This window comes from Nannobrachium achirus, assembly GCF_963921795.1.
Source record: "Nannobrachium achirus genome assembly, chromosome: 5".
In the NCBI taxonomy this organism is placed as follows: domain Eukaryota; kingdom Metazoa; phylum Chordata; class Actinopteri; order Myctophiformes; family Myctophidae; genus Nannobrachium; species Nannobrachium achirus.
This window is the reverse complement of record NC_137814.1, coordinates 20,752,885-20,780,330: the sequence shown is the minus strand read 5'-3', so window position 1 is coordinate 20,780,330 and position 27,446 is coordinate 20,752,885. Positions and strand designations below refer to the sequence as shown.

The following is a 27,446-nucleotide window of genomic DNA, read 5'->3' as shown; positions in this document are numbered from 1 at the left end:
AGATAAAAACTACATTTTATGATCAAATATTGAAAACTATTTAAGCATTTAATGACCAGATAGACTCAATATGCTTTGGAGAAAATAAATATAAATAATAAATAATTTTAACTCCATGACCAAGATTTTCTATTACTGTAGGTTTTTTTTCTGATAAAACTAAATACCTCCGGTGTTGCATGCTGCAAATAAAATATCTGCAACCTAACAACATGTTGCGTCGCAAGCTTGTAGATCTGCTCTTTTCAAAACGTGACACCGCCGTGCCAAGTATAAATGAAGCATAGCAAACACTAAGAGCTACTGTATATGACTTGACACATTTTCCAGACTTCCATCCATCTCCTCGTGTTGTTCTCTACACTGTCAACACATTCACTATCCAGAGGATCAAGATGTTGGGATCTGATGCCGATCCCGATTTTTGACATTTTGGATCAATTTGAAAAACTAACATTTGATTAATGTTTCTATTTTCAATCAGTAGCTGTTGCAACGCGATGCGTTGTGAGGTTGTAGATTGGCTATTTTAGATTTTCTCCTATGACATAGTCATAGTGATGCCAGGTTGAAAGTGGTTAATAATCGGACACACATCGGCTGCATAATTGCCAATACAGATGTCGTCCCAAAAGTCAAATAATGGACAATAAATCCACTATAATGTATCAATTCAATCACACCTTGAAGAATTAGCTAGATCTCATGCGCAGCACCTCTTCCCCTGTGCCACGAGCAAGACTGAGATTGGCCATCTGCAAAAAAGAAAAAAAAAAAAAAAGACGAGTTATGTGAATAAAAATCCACCTGCACCTGCCTTTCTAAGATCAAAGACGTCTATAATTAGCCTCGTAAACCAGACTCAGAAGGCAGGAGGAATCTAGTTTTCTAGGCTAGTCTACAGTATAATCAAGCATCTGGCAAAATCCTCACAAGGATATTCATAATGTACCTGTCAAACTTGACCTTCCCACTCCTCCTCCTCTGCCGCAACCCCTTTTCAAACTACACACACACACACACACACACACACACACACACACACACACACACACACACACACACACACACACACACACACACACACACACACACACACACAGGGGCGTCACAAGGGGGGGGAAATTGGGACTGAGTTACTAGGGCTCTAGGGTGGAGAGAACTTCATTATTTTATACTTAAGCTATTTTTTTTTTATTTTTTTTTAAGTTGTGAAAATGTGTGCAAATCTTTGAATATATGTATTTTTTTAAGCAAACATTTGTAACTCAAATTTTGCTTCTGGGGGTCCCTGGAATTAAAAAATTTCAGATGGGGGTCCGTGGCCAAATACATTACATTTTGGGGGTCCTTCACATGAAAAGGTTTGAGCACTACTGACATAGAAACATAGGTTTTTCAAATAAACGTAGAAGGATTTGAAACATTCAAAGACTTGAAAAATAGCAGATCTACAGCTGTGAGCTTGTATATCTGCTATTTTTCAATAATTAAAGTACCCAGGGCACAGAATTTGGTGTGACACCCCTGCACACACACACACACACACACACACACACACACACACACATGTTTGTTAACATCGATTATGGGGACCTGCGCGGGTTTGCATCGATTATGGGGACACCACTTTCCTGTGGTCCCACAGGCCTGAAAAACTGACTTGAAGCCAACGTCATTGTATGCAAATATCGGACCTGTGATTGGCTAGTAGTGTGTGAATCTCTCATTCTCCCATTCTCTCACACACTCACACAAAAACTGCATATGACACACCTGTCATATGACATGAAAACGTGAATTGAGGGACTTGCTTAAAAAAAGCACCAGACACTCAGCAACACTGCCCCCTATCTCCCTGAATGATAATAATTATGGGGACCTATATATTTGTCCCCACTGTGTCAGACGTCCCCAGCATGTGAGTGTGTGAACATGCGTATGGTCCCCATAAGTATAGCTAGACAAACGCACACACACACACACACACACACACACACACACACACACACACACACACACACACACACACACACACACACACACACACACACACACACACACAGAGAGAGAGTCAAATCTAGAGGGTTAATTTAACTGAGTTTAAAGATTCAATGCACTTAAACCACACGCCTGTGCTAACCTGCTGATTGCTGTTCATTCATTGAACTTGTGTGTCTGTAATGTTGCCTTTCAGGGGGAATTCTATGGCGCGATCAAAGTGGGATACACCATCGGCCACAGTGTCTCTCTGACCTCTCTTACTGTCGCCATCATCATACTGTGTGTCTTTAGGTAAGACAAGTGGAATAATCAAAATTACCATTTTGCTTAATTTTTTTCCCCACACAACTACTTAAAGGACAACTTTAGTTTTTTACAACAAAGGGTTCATATTTTAGATTATAATGAAAGAATATAAAAGATGAGTGTTAAATTGATTTCATTTACTTCTAGAGATTCTTATTTCAGTGGTTGGGGGCATGCGAACAAGTGGCTAAATATGTCATTTTACACAGAATAAGCCCATTCCCAAGATACAACGCAACCTTTCATGGTTGGATGTGACTTATGGGGGCTAGAAGTGTTACTGTAAATAGCAATAAAGAAACTGCTGGCTTATTGTGTCTAAAAAGACATACCGGTATTTAGCCACTTGTACGCATGCCCCCATGCGTACGCATGCCCCACATTTTAGCATGGTAAACGTGATAAAACAATAGAACGAAGCAAATGAAAACATTTTAAAACTCACTTTTTCTTTTCTCTAATTACAATCTAAAATATGAACCCTTGTTGTAAAAAAACAAAGTTGTCCTTTAATGGGGAATTTCATTTCAAAACACTCCTGGGGTAATTTTTAATGTTTTTGCCTTTTGTGTGCACCCGTTTTTAAGTTACTTGATTCAATATAGCCATTAACCACATTAGACTCATTGAAAACACACAGCAATAGTTTTTTATTCATTGTTGATTATTATTATTCACCCGGTGTCAATTGTCTAATGTAATCCCGCTACACTCCCTCTGCCAACCTGGGGAGACCTGTCCTCATGCTTCCTTCTATGCATGTGGAGTCCAAGCTGCTTCTTTTCACATGACATGGGGGAGTTTCCCCGGCTGGACGTAGCGCGTGGAACGTGTTATTCCAACCAGTTCCTTTCCTCTCCATCAGGCGCCCTGGCTGGCCAGGGGGAGGCAGTATAGATACCAGCATTTTTTTGTGAGTGTACCTACCCTAGGAGACACGGGGAGAACATGCAAACTCCACACAGAAAGGCCCTTTTGCCAACCCCAATATGGGCACTGATGACACGAAGGAGAGAACACACCCCCCGGCTCCCACAGCGTCCCCCAACGGGAAGCGAACCCATGCAGGACCTTCTAGCTGTGAGGCGACAGCGCTACCTTATTGAAAACTGACAGTCTCCTCACGCATTAGAAGGACAATACTAGTCACCAGAAGCAGGACTGGGTGTTTTCAATAAGTCTAACTTGGTTAACGTGGAGTTTGAAGTTGAATGGGTTTAAGGGTGAGGTGTCTGATAAAAAATGAATAAATATCAAGAAACGTAAAAACTGTCTGGGGTACACACAAAAGGCTGAGTAGAAATGAAAATGGCCTCAGTACTGTTATAAAGTAAAATGCCCCTTTAACAGCTTATGTAGGACAACTGGTTTGATCGATTGAATTATTATTTTATTTGACTGAAATGTAAAACAGCACGAATACAGTCAAAACACTAAAAGGATTACAACAAAAAAGTCCTTGCGGTCTATGGGACAACAATAGAGTGTTGTTTCCTATCTATTGGAGTGGGGCGGTATTGGCTCAGGGGTAGAGAAACCGCCATTAGAACACGGAGGGTTCCTGAAAGGGTTCCCAGTTGGAATCCGGACTCCCCCAGAGTTAATGTTGAAGAGTCCTTGAGCAAGACACTGAACCCCTGGTTGCTCCCGGTGAGCAGGTGGTGCCTTGCATGGTTTCCTCCACCATTGGTGTATGAATGTCTGTAATGCACACTCTAAAGCGCCTTGGATAAAGGCGCTATATAAATGCACCATTTACCATTTATTCAGATCTGACATCATCTCTAAAGTGTTTAAGAGAGCATGAGCAGCCAGAAAATCAACTGCTCAAGGACCAGCGTGTATTCCTCACCAACCCATGTCTGTGGGGATGAGGAACGAGAGAGAGAGAGAGAGAGAGAGAGAGAGAGAGAGAGAGAGAGAGAGAGAGAGAGAGTGTGTGTGTGTGTGCACGCGCGCCTGTGCGTGAACGCGCGCCTGTGCGTGAGTGTGCACGCTAGCACGCACATGTGTGTGTGTGCGTGCGTTTCAAGGTTAAAGGGCCTTCCTGTATTGCTTTTAAAAGATCAAACGTTATCTAACCGAAAAGTCACGGCACGCACGACTGTATGTGCGTCTCTGTGTGCGTGTAGACACCAATACGTGTTCCAGCATGACTGTTTGTTAGCCTGTGCGTCCATGTGTCTACGCGTGTGAGCGGGCGGGTAAACAGTGAGTGATGTGTTTATTTCACGGGGTCAGGCAGTGAGCTTAGCATATTTCTTGACTGAGGGGTGGTCCGCTCACACAGGATGTGCAGAGAGCATCGCCCTGTTTATGTGCAGTTTGCAGACTTAACTTTTCAGGCAGCTGGTTGATACCGTGTGTCATCACACCCATTCTGCCATGATTACTCGTCTAATGGGCTTGTACAATTCTCCCCGATCACAGGACATCACTGGGAAGGCATTTGTTTGAGAACACTCAGAACACAGTATTTATAGCGGTGGAACTCATTTCGCAACACCAACCAATCTGTTGCCGCTGTACGCACTGTCTGTTCATACACTCATGCACTTGTTTTATGGCCAGCCATCAGGTGCGTCACAAGGGGGGGAAAAGTGGGATGAGTTACTAGGGCCCAAGGTGGAGGGGCCTTCATTGTTTTAGACTTAAGCTATTGAAAGATAGCAGATATACAAGCTCACAGCGCAGCACCGAGTGCCACGCTGCGAGCTTGTAGATCTGCAAATGAAAATGTGTGCAAATCTTTGAATATATGTATTTTTAAAGCATATGTGGCCAAATACATATCATTTTGGGGGTCCTTCACATGAAAAGGTTTGAGCACCACTGACATAGAAACATACATAGGTTTTTCAAAAAACCTTAGAAGGATTTGAAATATTCAAAGACTTTTAAAAAATAGCAGATCTGCAATTTTTCAATAGTTAAAGCACAAAATAATGTTTACTAATGCGTTCCCAGTCTAAATGGGTTAAACCCCCCCACCATATGAAGAACATTCATGGGGGGCCCGCAGTGAATCCTTGTACCCAGGGCCCAGAATTTGGTGTGACACCCCTACCAGCCATACAGTCTAACATATCATCGCTGTCGGGTGGAAACCCTGTATGTCCAAAAGTGTTACTTTTCAGGAAACGGACAAAAGAGTGTTCCAATGTAGTTATTATTTAGTCACAGGCTCTTGTTAATGAATGTTTTGCTGCTTTTGTGTGACACTGAATTAGTATAGGGTCTTCTACAGGTGGTCCAGGACCCCTAAGGGGTCCTCAGAGTTACTACAGAGGGGCCACCACATCTTTGTGTGATATGATCATGTTTTTTACATTAACCACTTGAACCCAAGCATCCCTATTATATTCTGAGTGGAACATTAGCCAAAAAATAGCAGATCTACAAGCTCACAACGCCTCGCAGTGCGAGGCATTGTAGATCAGCTATTTTTGGCAAAGAGGTTTTGTTGAGGGAAAAGAAGAGCAGACTAAGTATTTGATGGTTCAAGTGGTTAAATGTCTGAAAATACACATTATTCCAACAGGATGACAGTGCTGTCAAACAAGTTTAAGCTGTCTAAGAAATCCATGAACATTGCGACCTGATATAAATGACAAGCCCACACACATACCTACCGGTACAGACAGGACCGAACAGCACTAGCATGCTTTGCTGGCGCACAAGTTGGCCACGTATGGCCACGAGTGCACAATGCGCAAGTTGGCACCTTGACAGAGTGCAGTCTAGTTCAGGGGTCTTCAAAAGAGGGTCTTCCAAATCTTTGTGTGATAGGAACCTTATTTTTTCTACCCCAACCACTTGAACCCTAGTTATTCATTCGCCAAGAATAGCAGGTTTTTTGTAGAGGGAATGTCTAAAATACACATTAAACCAACAAACAAGTCTAACCTGTCTAAGAAATCTATGAACATTTTTAATCTGCAACACAATTTTGTACAATACGTAGTGGGGGTCCCTGCTTCATCTCTCTCTCAGCTAAGGGGGTCCTTGGCCTGAAAACGTTGAAGACCCCTGGTCTAGTCAATTACCTTTATTCAGATAACAAAAAAATTGTAAACACTCTGTGCACTTGATTGATACTGTGTATATTCTTTCATAGGAAGTTGCACTGTACAAGGAACTACATCCACATGAATCTGTTTGTGTCGTTCATACTAAAAGCCTACTGTATATTCTTTCATAGGAAGTTGCACTGTACAAGGAACTACATCCACATGAATCTGTTTGTGTCGTTCATACTGAAGGCCATCGCTGTGTTCATCAAGGACGTGGTTCTGTATGAAGTTGGTGAAACCGAGAACTTCTGCAACTCCTCAGTGAGTACTTCATGTATTAAGATTCATATTGATCTTAACCCATTCGGGCCTAGAATCATTGAATGCTTTAACTATTGAAAAATAGCAGATATACAAGCTCACAGCGCGGCACCGAGTGCCGCGCTGCGAGCTTGTAGATCTGCTATTTTTGAAAAAGTCATGAAAATGTGTGCAAATCTTTGAATATATGTATTTTCAAAGCAAACGTTTGTAACTCAAATTTTGCTTCTGGGGGGTCCCTGGAACTAGATATTTTGAGATGAGGGTCCGTGGCCAAATAAATATCAGTTTGGGGTTCCTTCACATGAAAAGGTTTGAGAACCACTGACATAGCAGTCTCTCAAGAACAGACTAACTGAGCTCCAGTTAAGTGAAAAGGACCTTTTCTTTGACGATGGCTATAACCAGATTGCTGACATAGAAACATAGGTTTTTCAAAAAGTCTTAGAAGGATTCAAAAGATATTTATAGAATCGGGTCAAAATTCAAATTTTCACGATTTTTCAAAAATAGCAGATCTACAAGCTCGCAGCGCGGCACTCGGTGCCGCGCTGTGAGCTTGTAGATCTGCTATTTTTCAATAGTTAAAGCATAAAATAATGATACACTATAATGTGTACCCGTTCTGAATGGGTTGTTAATACAGTATGTTGATGCCAGGACTTTATTCTCCCACTATGTCTCCATTTCCCTGTTCACGGTCAAGCGGCTTTACACAGTTTATTGGTTTTCTTTGTGCCTTCAGATCATGTTATATCATTTATACTCAACGGTGTTGCGTTCTGAAAATAGATAAATGGCTATTTAATGTGGTACTCAACACCGACGAACGACAAAGTATAAACCAGGCTTAGCCTGTCTCATTTATTAGCTACAGCAAACTCTAAAGCATGTTGCACAAGCTTTCTTTTCTCTTGGCATCTGTATCCTTACCCAACCAGCGCTGTTAGTTTTAAAAGCTTTGTCTCTCAAGTTTGCTTAACAATGATCGTTCAAGAACTCCTGGGTGTGTGTTTGTCAAGGCCTTAAACTCCTCTGACCAGTGTTTCCAATGAGCCTCTGTTCAGCAGGATGTTGGGAGAGTTAAGCCCTTTGCACACAGGACAGTTGCGTTTTTTTTTTCTTTTCGTTTGCTGCATGAATAAAACGCATTGGATTTGGTGTGCAATGCTGTGCGGAATCTGCGCTGCGGATCCCAAAAGGAGTCATAAAAGGAGTGATGAGTTTTTTACCGCATGCGACAAGACGCACGAATCGAACTGGGTTCGATCGAGAAAAAAACTCACGGCCGCAGCCACTTGTCGCACGGCTAATTCGGATCCGGTGTGCATGAGGTCGTAGAGAATCATTGTTTTCTTTTTAAAAAATGAAATTGTCCATTTTATCCGTGCGGATAAACGCGCCTGTGTGCAAAGGGCTTTACTGTTGTGTTTGCATACTTTAGCCTCAGTGCAGTGGTGGAAAGTAACTAATTCCATTTACTCAAGTACTGTACTTAAGTACACTTTTGAGGTATTCTTGAGTGGTGCTCCTGGAACAGGAGCTATAGCTCCGACATCTGGCTTTGTCCAGTCAAAAACCAAGGGGAAAACCTGTTCGAAAATGTCTGGGGCTTAAGTAAACTGAAGCGCGGGCTACATCAGGCCTAGGACCTACATCCTGGCAACAAAATGTCCGGTCAAAAACTGGGGGAAAAAATGTGTTAAAAAATGTCAGGCTCAAAGTTTGTTGTACGCCATGCAGGGTCCCATTGGCCAAGCTTCAGGACGTGCTGTGATTGGCTAGCGGGACGCTTGATGAAATTAACTCATAAATAGAACCGCTCACTTCACACTAGGTGTGATTTTTACTTTACTGGATTTCCAATTTCCAATCTTTTTCCAATCTATTTCCAATCTTCAGTATACTTTTACTTCTACTCCACTACATCTCAGAGGCAAATATTTAACCTTTAGTTACTAGTTATTACTAGCTATTATTACCAGTAAGACTCCCTAATCGGGAGATAAGCGACCGTTGGTCGCTTATCACCTGTCACACTGCTGACATCAGTATGACATCACACCGTACACAAATGACCCTTATATAAGACCGGCATTATCTACCGACAGATTAGTAACAAGATGTCAAAATCATTGAAGGTTTACCCTACTAACCAACTGTTTACCATAGCAACCATGTTTTTTACCTTAGCAACCAACTGTTTACCCTAGCAACCAACTTTCTACCACAGCAACCATGTTTTTTTTACCCTAGCAACCAACTGTTTACCCTAGCAACCAATTGTTTACCATAGCAACCATGTTTTCTTACCCTAGCAACCAACTGTTTACCCTAGCAACCAACTGTTTACCATAGCAACCATGTTTTTTACAGGGCCTGGGATTGATGACATCAGAAATCTCCATATATGGGCATGAAAGGGATTTTGTTTCTGGAAATATGTCTGTGGGGTGCCACATTTGGAATAAAACACTTACATCACACATCTGGATATCCATACAGCCCATCTAGTTTGCCTGTGTCCATTTATGCCCATATATCTGATGACATTGGGACAATGATCTCCATATATGGGCATAAAACTTATGTTAATTAGTAAAGCCTGGGGATCTCCATATATGGGCATGAGGGGTACCCTAAAAGGGCATCATCTGGGAATAGCAAATATAGTTATCCTAGAAAGTGAAAATCTTACATCAAAGGCCATAACTACCTACCTACCACCATACTGCATTCCTCATTAAACTACCTACCAGTAAGATGCCTAAGGGAGAAAAGCAAAGGGCGAGGTTGCACCATTTCTTGGTCTTCTGGCCAGTGATGTATATCGGACCATTTAACCATATATGGAGACATCTGGTACCCAAAGATATTCACAGATATGGGCTTAATATTGATGACATAAGGGATCTCCATATATGGGCGTAAAAGGGATTTGGTTCCCCTGGCATCACAGGGATCTCCATATATGGGCATAAAATGGATTTGGTTACCCTGGCAACACGGGGATCTCCATATCTCCATATATGGGCATAAAAGGGATTTGGTTCCCCTGGCATCACAGGGATCTCCATATATGGGCATAAAAGGGATTTGGTTCCCCTGACATTACAGTGATGTCAGTGGCTGGTTCTACAGAGGGGATCTCCATTTATGGGCATAAAAGGGAATGTATGTATGATGATGTCAGATATCATAGACGTCATAGGACTTTCACATAACGAATAACTGAGTAAGCATGTAAACCCGTAAAATCTATATTTGGGCATGGCTGATTTATGACCTCATCATGATGACACGAGCAAACACAGCTGAATTGTATAAATGATCAGTGCAGAAACCAACAGAAGTATTTGAACAAGACTCTTCGATTTAAACATCAACAAAGGTGTGACGTTTGTTGATGGTCACGTGTGACGCGTGACGGACGGACGGACGGACCGGCCGGTGGAGGTTTTCATAGTAAACTGCTCCCTGACGGTCGCAACAAAACATACATTATCCACTTCAGCCCTATATACATTTCAGCCGAGCTTAAAGATTGTCTATTTTCAAAAGCTTTTTATAGATTTTATTCATTTGAAAACCTGTGTAAGGGCACGGTCACAACTCACTTTTATTCTACCTATGAGGGCGAATTCTGGCAATGCATTTCTATGGGAATGGAGCGGTTTGCTGCCATTTGTGGATTTCTGTAAAAAAAAACAAAAAACACTCCATTCCCATTGAAATGTATTGGCAGATTCTGTCCTCATAGGTAGAATAAAAGTGTGGTGTGACCCTGCTCTAATGGGACATTCTGCACAATGAGTGCTTTCTACTTTTGATACTTTAGTAGGCCTACATTTTTATACCAACACTTTTGTACTTTTACCATTTTTGAATTCCGTATTTTACTTGTAACAGAGTATTTCGACATATTTGCAGTATTGTAAAAAACAGGAGTAGGCCTACTTTTTCCGCCACTGCCTGAGTGAGTACTGAAAAAAGGCTTTCTCAATCACATTCAAAAGTGACAGCATCACAGTGGTCAAGTAATGAAGTACAGTAGAGTATGAAGGACAATTAAATACTTCTGAATAAACTACGATTAAAGATAAAATGTCAAACAATGCTTATATATTAGTCAAATCGAGTCAGTTACTTTTAATTTACCTTTATTTAACACTTTATAACACAGGAAAGTTTTATGTTCTGCAAGCGATGCTCATGAATGGCTGTGTTTGAGGAGCTGTCCTCAAGGGACACAGATGATTACTGGTCCAAACACAGCTGCTAGTCCCCTAAAAGGACCTCAAGCACTCCAGCCAAACATGGGTGGTAGAAAATGAGATTATGTGCTGTTCTGCATTAACTGCAGGGCAGGACAGCACTAGACCAATATGCTCCGGTATACCTAACTGGTACTGATAATTATGACATTCATAATGTTTGAACCCTTATTTATCCATCCAAGTTGGCTATTGCAAGTTAGTATTTATTGCAGCGGTCTCAAAACAAACACGCTCTAGTCTATGGCTTCCATAGGCTGGTATTGTTTAAAATATTATCATAGTATTATCACAGTATTATCTGTTATGCCCAAGTCTGCGCATTTGAGCTGATAAACTTTGGCCACAAGCCCATTTCTCCAGCTTTCAGACTAGTTTATGTTTTACTTCCTGTTGAAGTGATTGGGTATCATGGGGATTGGAGCTTGACAGCAGCTCCAGCTACTGCACCATCATCCTGCCGTTCTTGCCGTCCTGAAATTTACCATAAAATGTTACCGCAGGATCTGATCCTGTTTAATTTGATCATCTTCATATTGTGATTGAAGGCTTTTTCCCATTGTGATCCAAACATTGCTTCACCATACAAGGCCGTCGCACAAAAGTAGTGAAAACAGAAGATCTACAAGCACACAACGCCTCGCGGTGCGAGGCGTTGTGTTGTGTGCTTGTAGATCGGCTGTTTTCACTAGTTTAAGTCATTTTCAAAATGATAATGCAAAACGAACAGTTTTGGACATACAAGGTTTTCACCCGACAACGACGATATGTAATTTTCCCTTTATGTAGCTTGGGTGTTTTAGTTGGTTCATTGTTTGATCATTGTCATGTCAGTTCATTGTTTACCGTATGTTAAATGAAATGTCCTGTACGTCCACATGGGCTGATGGGCTTCCATGGAAGCATGACATTTGATAAAGAAAAAACAATCAATCATGTACAGTTTAAATTCATGATAATAACATAAAAGAAGGTGGGGGGCCCGGGATAAGACACATTGAGGATGAGGAGTGAGCACGTTTACAACCCTGGAGGAAGGCTAGCTGGGGAAAGAATAAGTCCAATTTTGAATAGCCAGTCAGCCGCCTCGAATCACTATATACAAATGTACACAACGAAACTCTGTTTACGTGACTCCAAGGCTGAATGAAAACTGTTGATGACATCTTAAATGTTTACTGAGCAGATAACTCAATTACTATCAGCGTGTTTAGAATGAAATCACACTTGAAAGGCAACCCATATACTGTATATATTACTGTGAAACCAAATATGATTATCCCTATCGAGTCTATCTGTATACATGTAGATGCTTTCTATGTTATCCTAGATACTTTGTAATCATTTTGATTAATAATAGCTCAGATTTACACTGCTGCTGCTACTTTGAAGCCCTAATTGTTTTCTTTGCACTCTATTTCATTGGCCCTATCGTTTGTTGATATAGGGTTCATGCTCCTTACACCAATCTTGCTCTTTGTAAGTCTCTCTGCGTAAGAGCATCTGCCAAATTGCAAATTGTAAATTGTTTGCTCACCATGGACTCTCTGTGAGTAAATTATCATTGGTTCGCTTAACGCATTAAACCCGGGAAAGCATCTGTGTCGTTTCAGATTTTTGCGTTGTCTATTCAGAAATAGCAGATATACAAGCTCACGGCGCCTCGCAATGCCAGGTGTTGTGTGTTTGTAGATTGGCTATTTTCACTATTTTAAATTGTTTTTAAAACAATAACAATGAAAGGAAGGTTTTGGACATACAAGGTTTCCACACGACAACAACAATATAAAATAAAAAGTAAAAAATGGCAAAAGAGTATAGGGACGCCTATGAAGTACATTGACCCAGAGGCCCTTTTTCAAATTTCACGAATAAAATACAGATTTTTCTGTTTGTTTGTTTGTTTTTTCAAAGCTCCGCTGACTCTCTCATCCTCTCCTCCTAGGCGGGCTGTAAAGCAGCAGTGGTGTTCTTCCAGTATGGGATCATGGCAAGCTTCTTCTGGCTGTTGGTGGAGGGCCTGTATCTCCACGCCTTGTTGGCCGTCTCCTTCTTCTCAGAGAAGAAGTATTTCTGGTGGTATATCCTGATTGGCTGGGGTATGTGCCTGTGTACACATTGCTCATACTGATTGTCAAGGATGCCCATCTGTCATTTTAAAATGTTAAAATGTTGTTTGCTTAGAATCACTTATACTCGAAACGACCACAGTTGGTTATAAAACAATTAATGAAGAAATAATAGTGTTCATCTTAAAGTAAATAAAGTCTTCTTCTGAGATTACGTTTGATAGATGGTAATGGCTTGGACTTGCCTTTACATCTGCATTCGATTTAAATCTTGTAGACAGTTCTCAAGCAGCAGTCAAGAATCCACTCTTGATTTATTTTCAGTTCTAGGAGGTGAGGAGAGGACATGATTACACAACGTTTGACCTCCGTAACATTGATGTTACCCAGGAGTAATATTTTGAAATGTTGACAGTCCATGAATGGTTGTTTGATTTGGTAATACTCAAAATCTGATTACTTTATGGAGGCATTATTAATAGCTTGGGAATCAACCAGAGCATCTCTGTGCATAAAAAAGAGCATACAAAGTTTTGGAGCTTACATAAGTTAACCAATTGAACCCTAGCATCCTTATTCTGGGTTGAACATTGAGCCATTCTACAAGCGGTTGTGAGATCGGCTATTTCGACAAAGATATTTAGTGTAGCGCGAAAGGAACAGGTTAAGGCCTATTATAGAGTCCGGGTGGACTCCGGTCAACTAATATTCCGCAGAGTTTAAGTGGTTAAACTATGTACTCATAATTTACGATAAACATGTAAAAAGGGCAGAAACGCTCGATAAAATTCTGTCTGTTTTAAAGCCTCGACTGTGTCTGTTGTTGCTTTTAACTGTGAAGTAAATTTAGACCAGAAATGTAAAGTTAGTAAGCTAGTGATATCTTTATAAACTTTTATAAACTATTACACAAATTTAAATGAATTGGATTCTTTTGAAATGATTGTAGCCAGCTTAAATCCTAGGTTGATAAACTGGATCCTTTGTATTTTAGCGATGTTGAATGAAGAATATCAGTTTCTGAAAATTCCCCCTCCAAAAATGGACATGTTGTGCTTTGCAAATTGAGTCAATGCTATCTTTGTTTTAAGAGCTTGGACAGAATTGATAACCTACATACATACTTTGTACTGGGTTTCTTCAGCACGCTAACATCATTTTCTTATAATTCTCAAGTTTTGGTTGTTTTTCTTGTTCACAGGGGCTCCAACCATCTTTATCACAGCATGGGTGATAACTAAGGCATATATGAATGATCCTGGGTAAGTGAATCATTCTCTTTGTTTGAACATTAAATAATCAAAATGATAACTCATAATTTATGCAAGAATTCAAATTTCATGCACAGTCATGTAAGTACAGTAGTTTCTTATCTTTCACCACAAGAAGTAAGTATTATACAGCATGGGTGATGATACATTTAGTTGTCAACTATTGTCACTGTATGAGTAAATAACTGTATTCAGTGGACATCCAAGGTGAACGATTGTAACAGGCAAGGACACCCTCACTGCCAGTAGAATTGTGTTTTGGAGCAGGGGTGTCATTTGGGGTCCCAGGCGATAGCAGTTGCCTTCCCCTATACCGCCTTTAAACTCAAATTGAGTTCTTATGCATGTTTCCCCCACTTCTGAAAGTTTGTTTTTGCAGATCGGCACTGAGTGCATCTCAATCCACACCCATCCATCTGTCATGTCATACACATGTTATAGACACATGTTTTTTTTTGTTTGCCACTTTGAATCTGGCATCCCTGAGGCAAAAACTAATGTAAATTAAACAAATAACCGTGAGACATTGTGAGCTTGGAGATCTGCTATTATTGAAATAGGGGTACAGTGGTCACTTTTTTTGCCACCCTCTAGTTTTTGCTGAAACGACGCCTCTGTTTTGGAGTAGTGGTGCAGTATGATAACAAAAAATGATTGAAAGTGTGTTTAAAATAGTCTTGCGAGAAGGAACCTGCTGTGTGCTCCTCCTCAGATTTTATGGCTCTGTCCTTTCCAACAGATGCTGGGACACCATTGATGACAACCGTTGGTGGATCATAAAAACGCCCATTTTAATTACCATACTTGTGAGTCAAATTGTCGGCAATCTGGGCAACATGTTGTGTTCAACACAGCATAATGTTGAGTACATGAATCAGTCTTCTATTGTCTCCGCAGGTTAACTTCTTCCTCCTCATTTGTATAATCCGCATCCTCCGACAGAAGATAAATTGTCCTGACATCGGAAGAAAGGAATCCAATCAGTATTCGTACGTTTTCAAAACAACTTTAGGTTTTTATTATGCAATGGTTCAAGGTCATATCTTATCAGCTTACGTGCACTGTAGAAAATTGCTTTGGCTGCTATTATGTTGGTGTTGAGCAAAAGATATCTCTTGCACAGTGCAGAGAATTACTTCCACTCAGCTTTTGTCTGGGATGTGAGATAGAACACGGCTGAATATCTTCTCATTTTGTCTCCGTGTTACTTGCAGGAGACTGGCAAAGTCAACACTGCTGTTGATACCTCTCTTTGGGATGAATTACATTATATTTGCCTTCATCCCCGACCACATTCACCCTCAAGTGAGAATGGTCTTCGATCTCATTCTTGGATCTTTCCAGGTAAATGCTCCATAAGCATTTCAAAACACATACCGGTACATGTACAGTGCATGATCACAGGTAGTCAAATCGGACGTGATTAAATGAATTCTCTAAGGGTGCATCTGAATGTTCAGAAACGTTAAGTCTTATGTCAGGATTTAGGAAAAGACAGCCATGTGCTAAGAGTATCTGACTACACAAATACACTACGTAATTGAACAAGTCATTGATATGACATGTGAGTCTCCCATAGTAAGACTACAATGATCCGAAGATGGACTACAACAAGTGTTTCGTTTTTTTCCTGTCAGGTGACAGACATTTACAGCCAAGTATACATTAAATGTTCTTCATAACGGAAAGTGAAGGAACATAAGATGCCAATACCCATCCAGAAATGCTGGTGACTATATATATTCCAAATATATAGTACATTTTATTTTAGCATAATTTGACCCTAATATGACCGGCTCTTATCATGGCTGCCACTTAGATATTTCCAGGTGATTTCACTCAGTTCCTATTCCTATTTGGGTGCACCCTGAATCTCACAGCATGAATGCAAGTGTCTCTAATGAATCAAGGGAATTCTATGTCCTTTGTCCTTGTTTTGATTCCCGCAGCCGTGCCATTTGTTATATTTTTAGTGTTGTGCCAACAGTTAAAGGAAACTGAATCAGAAAAATCATGTGAAGCCACTGACGACGACACCACCTTTGCTTTGGTTTGGAAGGAGGGTCCATAAACGTTGTGTGGATAGTCCTGTTGGCTAGCACAAGCATCTATCTAACCATGGATGATGACCTGTTAGATTAGTTCGGCGAATCGTTTGATTAGTTTGTGTCTGAATTTGTATGTTTGAATAAGACAGTACAGCTCTTAGTGAGCCACTGAGCATGAAATCCAATGTAAACACTGGAAACCCAACTGTGTGCAGGCCCATACATTTTAGCTAAATCGGAGTCCCCTCATACCGTAAGTGCATGTTCTCTAGAAACGGAAAGAATATTCTTAATTTATAACTGACCAACATCCTTTGGGGACATTTTCCCAGTGGTCTAAAATGGCTGAACTTGTGTCGGTCTGAATCTGGATATCATTATAAGATCATCTTTGTGATGAAAAAATATTTTGAGTATTTCCCCAGCTGAACTATCGTGCTCGGTGTGGCAGTTATTTTCAAAGTCACAGTTGCCACTGGGGATTTCACTGTGCAATGATGTCTCCTTCTCTATTTTTCTCTCTCTTTTTCTCTCTCTCTCCCTGGTTTAGGGTTTTGTTGTTGCCGTCTTGTACTGTTTTCTTAATGGAGAGGTAAGACAGCACACACACACACAGGCGTAGATACATACATGATTACAAAACACCCTGATTAGAAGGTTTTGAAAAAACGAAAAAGCTCAATTCAATAAATCTACCATTCTGTCCAGTGCACTACACGGTTGCTAATGCTTGTCCGCCTACTTCAGTCTTGTTTGATTTTATACCCTGTCCCCTCTCTCCCACAGGTGCAGGGAGAGATTAAGCGTAAGTGGCGCAGGTGGATGCTACAGAGGTTCCTGGTTGCAGACACCAAGTATCAACAGCCGTCTATCGGCAGCAATGGGAACAACTTCAGTACCCAGATCACCATGTTGACTAAATGCAGTCCAACTCCACGCCGCTCGTCTGCCAGTGGGGAGCACCTATCTACCATCTGAGAATGACCCGGATAATGCAGCCAATTAGTGTTAAGGCAGACAGCTAGATGGCTCAATCATGCTACCACCGCGTCTCTGTAAAGGTTGAAATAACAGTTGTTTCGTCTCCATGTGTACTGAGCGTTGGAACTGGGTCGTAATGTTGCCATTGTTTATCACGGTCACACAGTGCTTCAGACCGCGTGAGATGTTTCATTACCTGCCATGCATTAAGGCTTTGGATAACATTCCTAGTCTCCTGCTTGCACGTGCCATGCACTGCAGTCACAGACAGACCTCTAGTGGTGACATGGGTCTGAGTCCAGCAGACCTGTCTGATGTCATTCCCTCTCATTTGTACAACAACACCAAGTAAAAAAAACACCCACATCGTATTTAAAAGCCGACAAATGAGAGCTGGTTGTTGAGAAAAGACGTGACAAAACCAGAAATGTAATTCACTGTCATTACTGGTTAAGAGAGAGGTCTTCAGCATGGCCTCAGATAATGTTTTGTATTGGCTCAAGAGGTAATATAACTCTTGGTCAACATTTTACAACTGATGCCAAGCAGCGAATGGAGAGTGCTGAGGCAGAGCGGCATCCTATTTGAAGCAATATGTTTATTAAAAGGGTGTGTTGCACAGGGCTCATACCACTTAACCTAATGGCCTACACAGTTTGTTGCTGATATCTGGGGACCAATGTTAAGGATATTAATGAAACACACGAGAGGCTGAGCAATACTCCATGCCGCTCAGTGCACTTAGCTGTTTTTGACATCCCTTACTTCGGAACATACATTCCACTGAATTACTGCCAGATAGCATTCCAAAGAGGAGACAACCAAAGTCTCCCGCTTGTGAAATTTATCTCTTGGACTGCAGATGCTTTTAGTTTTGTCTGAGTGCTTAGTTTGGTCAGCAGTCGCTCATTTTAAGTGTCGCCCTAAACTATCAGACCAGATGTATTCAATTATCGTCCAAAAGCACTATTTTTGTTCTACTATGGCTTAAGATGTCGTATCTGTGATCAGCCTCCTTTCATTTTTCAGCACGTCATTAGTAAATAATACAGTAACTGCAGTGTGTTTTTGTAATATGATTCATCAAGCATAATGAAAACATACGTGATGGATGTTGCAGTGGGTCTATCGCTGTTTAATGTTGTTTTGAAAAGCTGACATATCTGGAGCAACGAGCTATTCAGAAGAGTTGGTTCAAAACAGGCATTTCAGTGTTTAATAGTTGCCAACCAAATGTCATGTTGAAGAAGATTTTACCTTTAGTTGTACAGTATATGGAAGTATGAGCAGGCCAGGTGTAGGTGAAAGTACCTCGGACTTAATGTCAGTTTTTGTACATAAGGTGAAATACTATATACACATCTGAAGAGCAGGTTTATGCTGTGTTATGTTGTGATGATTTACAGTTCTCAGGTGTTGACTGGAAATTAATGTTTACAGTGTCCTACTCCTCCCCTCGTGGTATTTTCATGTGTCCTGTGCTCCTTGTTTGTTGCAATATGAATATGTATGTAAATGTTATTGAACACACCATCACATGATGAATATAATTGTATTGTGGTTGTGGATCAGCCTGTAGCCTGTGCTTCTTAATTTGTGAAAATGTAAAGCTATTCGGTGTTAGTCTGCTGTAATTCGTAAGGATTGTAAGCTTTTGGCCTTTTTGCAGTCTTCTTGATATCACTGTTCAGCTTCTTCCCTTCATATTAATGTTACATTTTTCCCTTCTTTAAAAATAATATAATTAAAAAAGTGAACAACAAAACAACAATGCTTGGTGGTAGGCTACTACTCCCTCTCGGCCTACTAGCATCTTTGCCACTGATCAGTCCTGGGGTTTGAGAGAATGGCCCAGGACAAACAAACAAACAGACTCACAGACCTGTTTGTAAATGTCTCTTACAGAACAGAAGCCTTAGAAACTGCACTGGATCAAACATTTGACATGAATAACACTGTGAAGTATAATTGCTTGATGCTTGCCCATCAAGTATTTAAACCATACTGTATACTAAGATGTAATAATGTATTGTGACAGTTTGCAATGCATTTGTATTAAACAACAATTGGAAGAATTTTGGAATTGAAAGGATGGTATTGTTTTCTACTAGATAGATAGATAGATACCTTTATTAACCCAAGGGGGAAAGGTTACAAAGTTACAGGTAGCATGAAAAATTGGGGACATGTCTCCATTACGACATGTCGCCACTTCGACATTGACTTCTTATATTGTCGGAGTGGCGACACTTCCATAGAGGTTAGGTTTAGGTTTAGGGTTAGGGTTAGTGTCGGAAAGGAGACATGTCGGAAAGGGGACATGTCGGAATGGAGACATGTAACCTGAAAAATTACACCTAGTGTGAAGTGCACGCTGCTATTTATGAGTTAATTTCATTAAGTGTCCTGCGAAGCTTGGCCAATGTGACCCTGGGCGTACAACAAACTTTTGCACTTTGTGCCAAAATGTAGGCCAGATGTAGGCCACGCTTCGCGTCCCGGACAAAGCCAGGGGTTGGAGCTTAGCTCCTTCCAGGAGCACCGCTCAAAACGAAAAAGTACAGAAAAAAAAGAAAACAAGGCAAACAAAGCTAAACAATAAGAAGCATCAACAATATAGAGCAATGGAAAACGGAGGTACTGAAAGCATGGTTTAACATTATTGAATTTCTTTCAAGCATTGACAAGATTGATGTAAAAAATCACACCCAATGTGAAGTGAGCGGTGGTCTAATGTCTTCAGACTAGGATTTAAGTCTAGGATGTACAGGCTATGCTACACATTCGTTTTGCTATTCGTGTGCTACAGACACACACCCAGCCACTCTATGGACCGCTCAAAAAGAATGACAGGTGTTGGAGGTATTGCCTCGCTCATAGATGCATCCACAGGAACCATATGACCCTTGATGAAGAGACATGCTGGAGGCCGAGGAGATGAAAAAGACATTTGGTCAAACTGGTTTGTCTTGTTTAATTTGTCTATTAACAATACTTGAATAGTTGTTGCTACAGGAAAAAATGCCCCAACATTGGAATGGGAAGTATTGTTGAACTAGACTGCACTCTAACAAGGTGCCAACTTGCACTCGTGGTGAACTGGCCATATATGGCCTACTTGTGCGCCAACAGAGTGCGCAACTACTATGTTCGTTGTTGTCTGTATCCGGCTTACAGTGTGGTATGTGACGACACTTGTTGGTTGGTGGTGTCATCACCGAGAACACTGCTCCCTCATTGGCTAGAAGCCCTGCCTGGCTGCCTTTGTACTGTCAGCAGGACACAGACAGCACCGAACAGGCGAACAAAGTAGTTGTGCACTCTGCTGGCGCAAGTAATAATGAGAGGATAGAGAGCAGAGGTCAAGTTAGAGGTGGTCAACAGGAAGTGGCTGAGGTCAGAGGTCAACAGGAAGTGGATGAGCTCTGAGGAGAAGCTGCTTCCTGTGTGTTATTATTGAATCCGTAGGAGACGGTGGGGGAGGGAGCGTTTCTTTTCACTTCACCAGCGTCGGCAGGTTATAACTACTCGAGGTTAGGGTTATGGTTAGGGTTAGGTTTAGGCATAGTTTTACTGAGGTTAGGGTTATGGTTAGGGTTAGGTTCAGGCATAGTTTTACTGAGGTTAGGGTTAGGGTTTGGGTTAGGTTTAGGCATAGAGGTTAACATTCACCCGCGCGGTCCAAGTGACCACAGCCGAGCGCTCCAGACCTCCGCTCCAGCCAATCACAAGCCGGGCCTTCTAATTTATTCAACCCGTCTCCTGCGGATTCCATTATCGCTTTCTGTGTCACAGGTCAGAGGTCCGAGATAACATTTTAGTTTTAACTAAAATAAAGGTAAAATCTAGACTAGAAAGGTTATATTGTGCACTAATGTCTTTAAGTGTAGTCTTTGTCAGTTTGATCTAAAACTCTCCCTGCAAGCCAAATTACGTCATGATGACGTCCTCCGGTGACTCCTGTGACGTTCAGAACTAGGCCAGATCACAGCCCATATGGGGATGATCTTGACGTCATTACCAGGACGTCATATGGACTTATGGATTATTGTTATTGTTTGTAATGTTAGTTGACATTTGAGCATGTACGGTTATATTCTGGGACATATTTGACTAGTTATGATGTTTATCTGGCCTCGATCGGACCCTCTCTGATTAATCCAGGACGTCCTTTTCGTGGGCAGGATTTATGTTGGTTGAAATCAGGTGATATTCTAGGCCATATCCATGGTTTGACTTGATCTGGCCCCAATCGAGACGTCACTGATTGGTCCAGGTCCTGACCGTGCTTGCTGGGCTGGATATAAAACAAATCTGTTAACTGCAATACACAAATAAATCAAATAAACTAGAATTGAAACAAAACTAACTCAAATTACTGCTAATTGTTTCAAAAAGCGTTATACCAAGCTATCCTTGCCAACATGCACATAACGATTTATAACAGCAAATAAACATTTGTTCTTTTATAAGCCAGTTGTTCCAAGTTGAAATTTTAAGGCCATCACACTCGTAGAACTTTCAATAACAAATGACTCTGATTATCCCCTGGTATCGCTAGTTCCACCTCATGCCATCCAGCCGAAGATACAGAACCTGAAGTGGGAAAAGGTTGGTTTTAACTAGTCTGGGATCCCTTCACTTTTCGGGGTTTGATCCGGTCGGGAGCGGAAACCACTCTACGTCATGTTGTAGTTCTCAAAGGACTACAATTTGGCCGGATTCAGTTTTACCCCAAAATAATTCCCCTGCGCTCAAGGACATACTTTTAGGGCCTACCTAATAAACGCCTTGATGCGGTGTAGTTTTGCTTTTGGAAAATTCGTTTGGTATATGCATCTTTTAGTCCAACTCGTAGCGACTGCAAGACAACACTAGGCTACTCAAGCATTTTAATAGGGATTGGGGAATCAAACGGGGGGAACCAAAACAAAGCGACACTGCTTCTTCTGCTTGTGGTTTCCACCTAGACCGGTTCAAACGGCCTGTTGTAAACGATCACTTTCCCCCGAGAAAGCCTGTATATATGCGACCTCGGTTGCATGTCGCCCTGAGGCGTCTTACTAGTTCTACCCTCCATGTCATCAGATTCACATGTAGAAACATTTCTGTCTGTCTATCTGTCTGTCTGTCTGTCTGTCTGTCTGTCTGTCTGTCCATCCGTTGTCCATCTTGAAAACCACTTGTCCCAAGTGACGTGCAGTGGCCAATGTCTCTAAATCCCTGAATATTTCTCACTATTATTGTAGATTTATTTTGTCCTCCCCTCTTGCCCAAATATGGAGTTCCACACTGCCATCAACATGACTTCATTACCATGAGATAACACAGAGATAACACTGAATGTACTGCATTTCCTGTCTTGAGCATAGTGTTTGAAGTTTCACTCAGAGGTGTATAATGGCATCCCATTTAACAAAACAGAAACTGTCCGTCTTCTTTTCCTGTCCTGTGTGTCGTGACATATTTAAACATCCCGTTCTCCTGTCATGTAGCCACAGCTTCTGCAAAGCCTGTCTGCAGGAATGGTGGAAAGATAAATTCATAAAGGAATGTCCATATTGTAGGAAAACATCTTCAATGGATGATCCACCCTGTAACCTGGCTCTGAAGAACATATGTGAGACCTTCATACAAGAGAAACGTCAGAGAATAGAAGTGTCAGATGATGAAGATTGGTGAACTACAAGGCCACAGTGGAAAGAGTGCAGCTCACACTGCAGGACCCACAGCCGGCCTCAGGAGCACTGATAGACGAGGCAAAACACCTGGGCAACCTGACCTTCAGAGTCTGGGAGAAGATGAAGGACATTGTCTCCTACACTCCTGTCATTCTGGACCCCAACACTGCCCATCTCCAGAGTACATCCTGTCTGATGATCCGACCAGTGTGACCAGAGTGAAAAAAGCAGATGCAGATAAACAGCAGCTTCCTGACAACCCAGAGAGGTTTGACTACTATGGCCTGGTCCTGGGTTTTGAGGGCTATTATATTCAGGCAGCTAACAATGCTCCCTAAAAAAAGTCTAGTCTCTGTGGTGCTTCTAGGAGCCGCAGTCTACCTCCAAAACTATTATTTTTTCTGTAAGAAGCTCTGTCATTAGCAGCTCATTAGACTGGGGCTAAAATGATTGACAGACAGGTCAACCAATCTGAACAAGAACAAGAGACGGTCCTGATTGGTCTGTTATTTTGGATGGGCACCCAGTTTAATCGACCAATGACAGAACTTCTCACAGATAAAACTAATAGTTTTGGAGGCAGATTGTAGCCCCAGGAAGTGTCACACACACAACATTTCTTTAGGAAGCATTGTTAGCCGCCTGAATAAAATAAAATAAAAATACTTTTTTAACTCTTTGAGCGCCAGCGCCCTCTAGGGGCCAAAGAATGCCAGCGCATCTCTCATAGGCGAGCGCTTTAGCTTCCAGGACTTCAGCTTCCAGGACCTGACGTGCTCACGTTGATGCACGGCATGGAAATGTCCCGGATGAAGATGCTAACAGAATGGCTATTCCCATTTTGTCATCTAAAAGATCATTTTTGGGCGATTTCGCCGTAAATAAACCTCGCGCCGCTTTCCTAAAACACAAAAAAGAGATATAAGCCTTTAAAGATGCGGTCTTTCATTGGATTAGGCGGAGATTGGCGATTGCGTTCGCAAATTACGGCCGGCCTGGACGTTGTTAGCTTTCGGCTAGTAGCTACAAAAATCAAGCCAGGCTTCAGAAGGCCTCTTATCATTTTATTCATTTAATTAAATAAAGCCGAACTACTTCGGGATCGGCACACTCGTGTACTCATCGGAAGCGGCGCCGAACATCGGGTGAACATTGGGGAGCTCAAAAATGTATTTTAAACCATTTTTAATGGAATATATCGTCGGACAGAGTAGAACGGCTAGCTGGCTAGCGGCTAGCGAGCCAGGACCACCCACGACTCTACAAGCAGCTCGGGGTAAGTGAATTAATAAAAAAAGATTGTATTGGATTGAAATAAAGCCGAACTAGTTTGGGATCGGCACCAGATGAGTTAAAATAAGCAATTGCATGATTCCTGCTTATGTCAGCAGAAAACTGCCTATTTATGCTTTAACTCAGGGACTCACAGCTGGGATGTTGAGGTCGGAGACAATACAGACTGGGAAGTGGGTGTGTTATCAGAGTCTATCCCAAGGAAGGGAGACAGAAGAAGAATTATGGAGAACTAGCCCTTACCCGTTCAAAGATATGAGCTCCGAAATGATGTGCAGTGTGGGTTATGGGATGTGCACTGTGCACACAGTATATGAGGGATGGAACGTAACTTTAACTGGTGCTTGCATGATAATATGTAGGGAGCATCAATGTAAGAAATACCCGTTTCGTTTAATGGCTATAGAGATACTGTGTACCGTTCTGCATGATCTTTGGACAACATCTGTAATAGGGCCAGACAACCAACCCCCCGTTGAACCGGACCTTTCCAACCAAATGTTTGGTGGTCGGAGACAGTATGGACAGGCCTTTAAATTAAGGCTTAAGAGCTGGTAGTTAAGACAATCAAAATAGAATAAAAAATGTCAATAAATAAGATGATGATGAGAACACACTACACTCTAGAATCAATATGATGATCCTAAAACCTGACCTCTTACCTGTGATGTCAGCTAATCAGTGATGTCATCAACATGTCTAGATACTAATGATGTAATGCATCAATACATGTAAAGTCTGGAATAGAAATATTTCCCGAAAGTATATTTCTATATTCAATAGAAATATACTTTCGGGAAATTTTGGTTTAAAACTATTGATTATTAAAACAACCAGACTGCACTCTGTCGAGGTGTCAACTTGTATCTTGTGCACTCGTGGCCATGTATGGCCTACTTGTGCGCCAGCAGAGCGCGCAAGTACTGCTTTCGGTGCTCTTCGGTGTTGTTTGCATGTGTGTGGATGGGCAGGTTGGCACTCTGCCGAGGTGTTGATGATGATGTCACTAAGAAGCTGCTCCCTGATTGGCTTACGGGCATAAACACAGACACACAGATACCCCACATACAGAAACACTGAACGCACTGCGTTCAGTGAACGCACTGCGTTCAGTGTTGCACTGCTTCGGTCAGCACTCTGCTGGCGCAAGTAAAATATGCAACTGAAATACAAAATAATTAATAAAAACAACTACCTCGAATGATATTGCATTTTTACAAACCAAACTACAATACAGTAGAAATAAATGTATAATATAGCTAAAATGTTTTTAGTTTCAGTCTTTTGGGGTTTGGTTAAATGCATCAACACCACAAGCATGAGGAGGCATTGATTCATGCTGTTTATTATCAAGACTGAGTCAAATACCTTCACAACGTGTTGTGATTGTAAAAAAAAGAAGAAAAAAAAAGTTAAGAAAAGCTGCTGGTATTTGTCCCATAACGTTTTATATAAGTGACTGCAAGAGACCCAAAGATTGCTGCTAATTGAACAGGGGTTGACACTATAAGATCTCAGAGGCACTTGCCCAGAGGGCAAGTACAGGTCATGTTCTACTTGCCTACAGTTCGTGGCCACCGTATATATCACCATATTTTTTACGTTTCCTTTCCCAGTTGTAGTAGCTCTCTTCAGTGCATCACTAAGAACATTATGCTCAATAATGAGGTTCAATCCCAATAAACAAAAACAATACATTTTACCTCACTTCATCTGAGCAGTCATTTTTATGTTCCAGTAAAGCATGAGCTGCAATAAAATGATAAAATATATTTAAACAGTCTTAAGGTGCTTACTTTCACAGACAGTGGTAAGCACTTTAAGTCTTTTCAACTACTGTAATAATAAGCACCATATGTCTGTATAACTACTAAATGACAGTAGTTGAACAGATTTAAGATACTTACTACTATTTATTACAATAGTTAAATAGATTTACAGTGTTTACTGTTTCAATATTTGAACAGACTGAAGGTGCTGCAGTGCAGTGCTCACAGGAAGTATTAGATACGTCTCACACAAATATATATATATATATATATATATATATATATATACATACATACATACATACATACATACATACATATGTAATATTTGCATCAGCTCACTGCTGATCCCAGCTCTCTAGCAGCTTTGTATAAAGCTGTACCATCCTGCTGTACTCCTCTATAGACAGCAAGGTCATCTCTGAAGTTTAAAACTAACGAAATAACAAAAACTAAAATTTTAAAAACATCTCCATTAACTGAACAAAATAAAAACTATAATAAGAAGACGATAACTAACTGAAACAGTTATCAGAGACAAAGTTGTTAAGCTAAACAGCTCAGATAATTACGTATAGGCCCATAGCCTTGGCCAGTGTCTTGTCCAAAGTTATGGAGAAAATTATACTTGAGAAGTACATCTTGTTTACCGATAACCGATTTGGCTTCAAACGTAAGCATGGCACTAATAAGTGTATTTTCGCACTTAAAGAAAATTTAGATAAAAATAATAGGCAACATTCTATAATGTGTATGTGTTTTATGGACGCGTCATGAGCGTTTGACCGCATTAATCATGAGAAATTAGGGGTCCCTTGTCAGAATCTGTTCTGGTATGCTCACCAGACGATGAGATTGAGGTCAACCTCGGCTCCCTTTCGTGTGAACAATGGTGTCCTCCAGGGGGAGATTTTCTCTCCTTTTCTTTTTAATGTTTATATGGACGATTTATCTCTGTTTTTAAATGCATGCGTTACAGAGGATTTAGTCTCCTTTTCTTCTTAATGTTTATATGGTTGATTCTGATTATCGAGTTTGTCCGTTAATAGCACGCAGATAAGGCCAAACTGTATTATATTATATTCCTTGTAATTGAGGTGGCCTGCTTCTTGGTGAACGTGACATTGAAATCCTCAAAGATCCTGATGGTGAGTACAGTCCAGTTTGATAGCTTGCACCTCCTTGAATAACACTCAGTCATGAAGAGTCAAGCGTCCTTTCCCTCCGCTCCCTCTAGGATACGGATCACATGCACAGAGGAATGCAAGACCACCAGGCCCTGGTTTTGCACTACTGGGTAGGGGCGTCCAGCTTTGATTTGTGTCTGATATGGGGCGCTTTTGGAGATATGCTTGGATTAGGACCACCATATATTGGTGGTGGAGGTAGTATGCTCATTTTACGTGTTTACATAAC

At 41.1% G+C, this 27,446-nt stretch overlaps 1 protein-coding gene across 1 annotated transcript in view; it reads left to right on the top strand.

The window, feature by feature from the left end:
- LOC308286221 (vasoactive intestinal polypeptide receptor-like) overlaps window positions 1-19,055 on the top strand; it is a 28,597-nt gene extending 9,542 nt beyond the window's left edge. The window contains exons 3-11 of the mRNA XM_080727185.1: window positions 2,198-2,295; window positions 6,512-6,644; window positions 12,864-13,017; window positions 14,189-14,249; window positions 14,998-15,064; window positions 15,156-15,247; window positions 15,473-15,602; window positions 16,857-16,898; window positions 17,093-19,055. Of these exons, the coding sequence (XP_080583311.1) occupies window positions 2,198-2,295; window positions 6,512-6,644; window positions 12,864-13,017; window positions 14,189-14,249; window positions 14,998-15,064; window positions 15,156-15,247; window positions 15,473-15,602; window positions 16,857-16,898; window positions 17,093-17,284 (969 nt within the window). The 3' untranslated portion in view covers window positions 17,285-19,055. The remainder of the gene's footprint in view (window positions 1-2,197; window positions 2,296-6,511; window positions 6,645-12,863; window positions 13,018-14,188; window positions 14,250-14,997; window positions 15,065-15,155; window positions 15,248-15,472; window positions 15,603-16,856; window positions 16,899-17,092) is intronic.
- The last annotated feature ends 8,391 nt before the right edge of the window (window positions 19,056-27,446 follow it).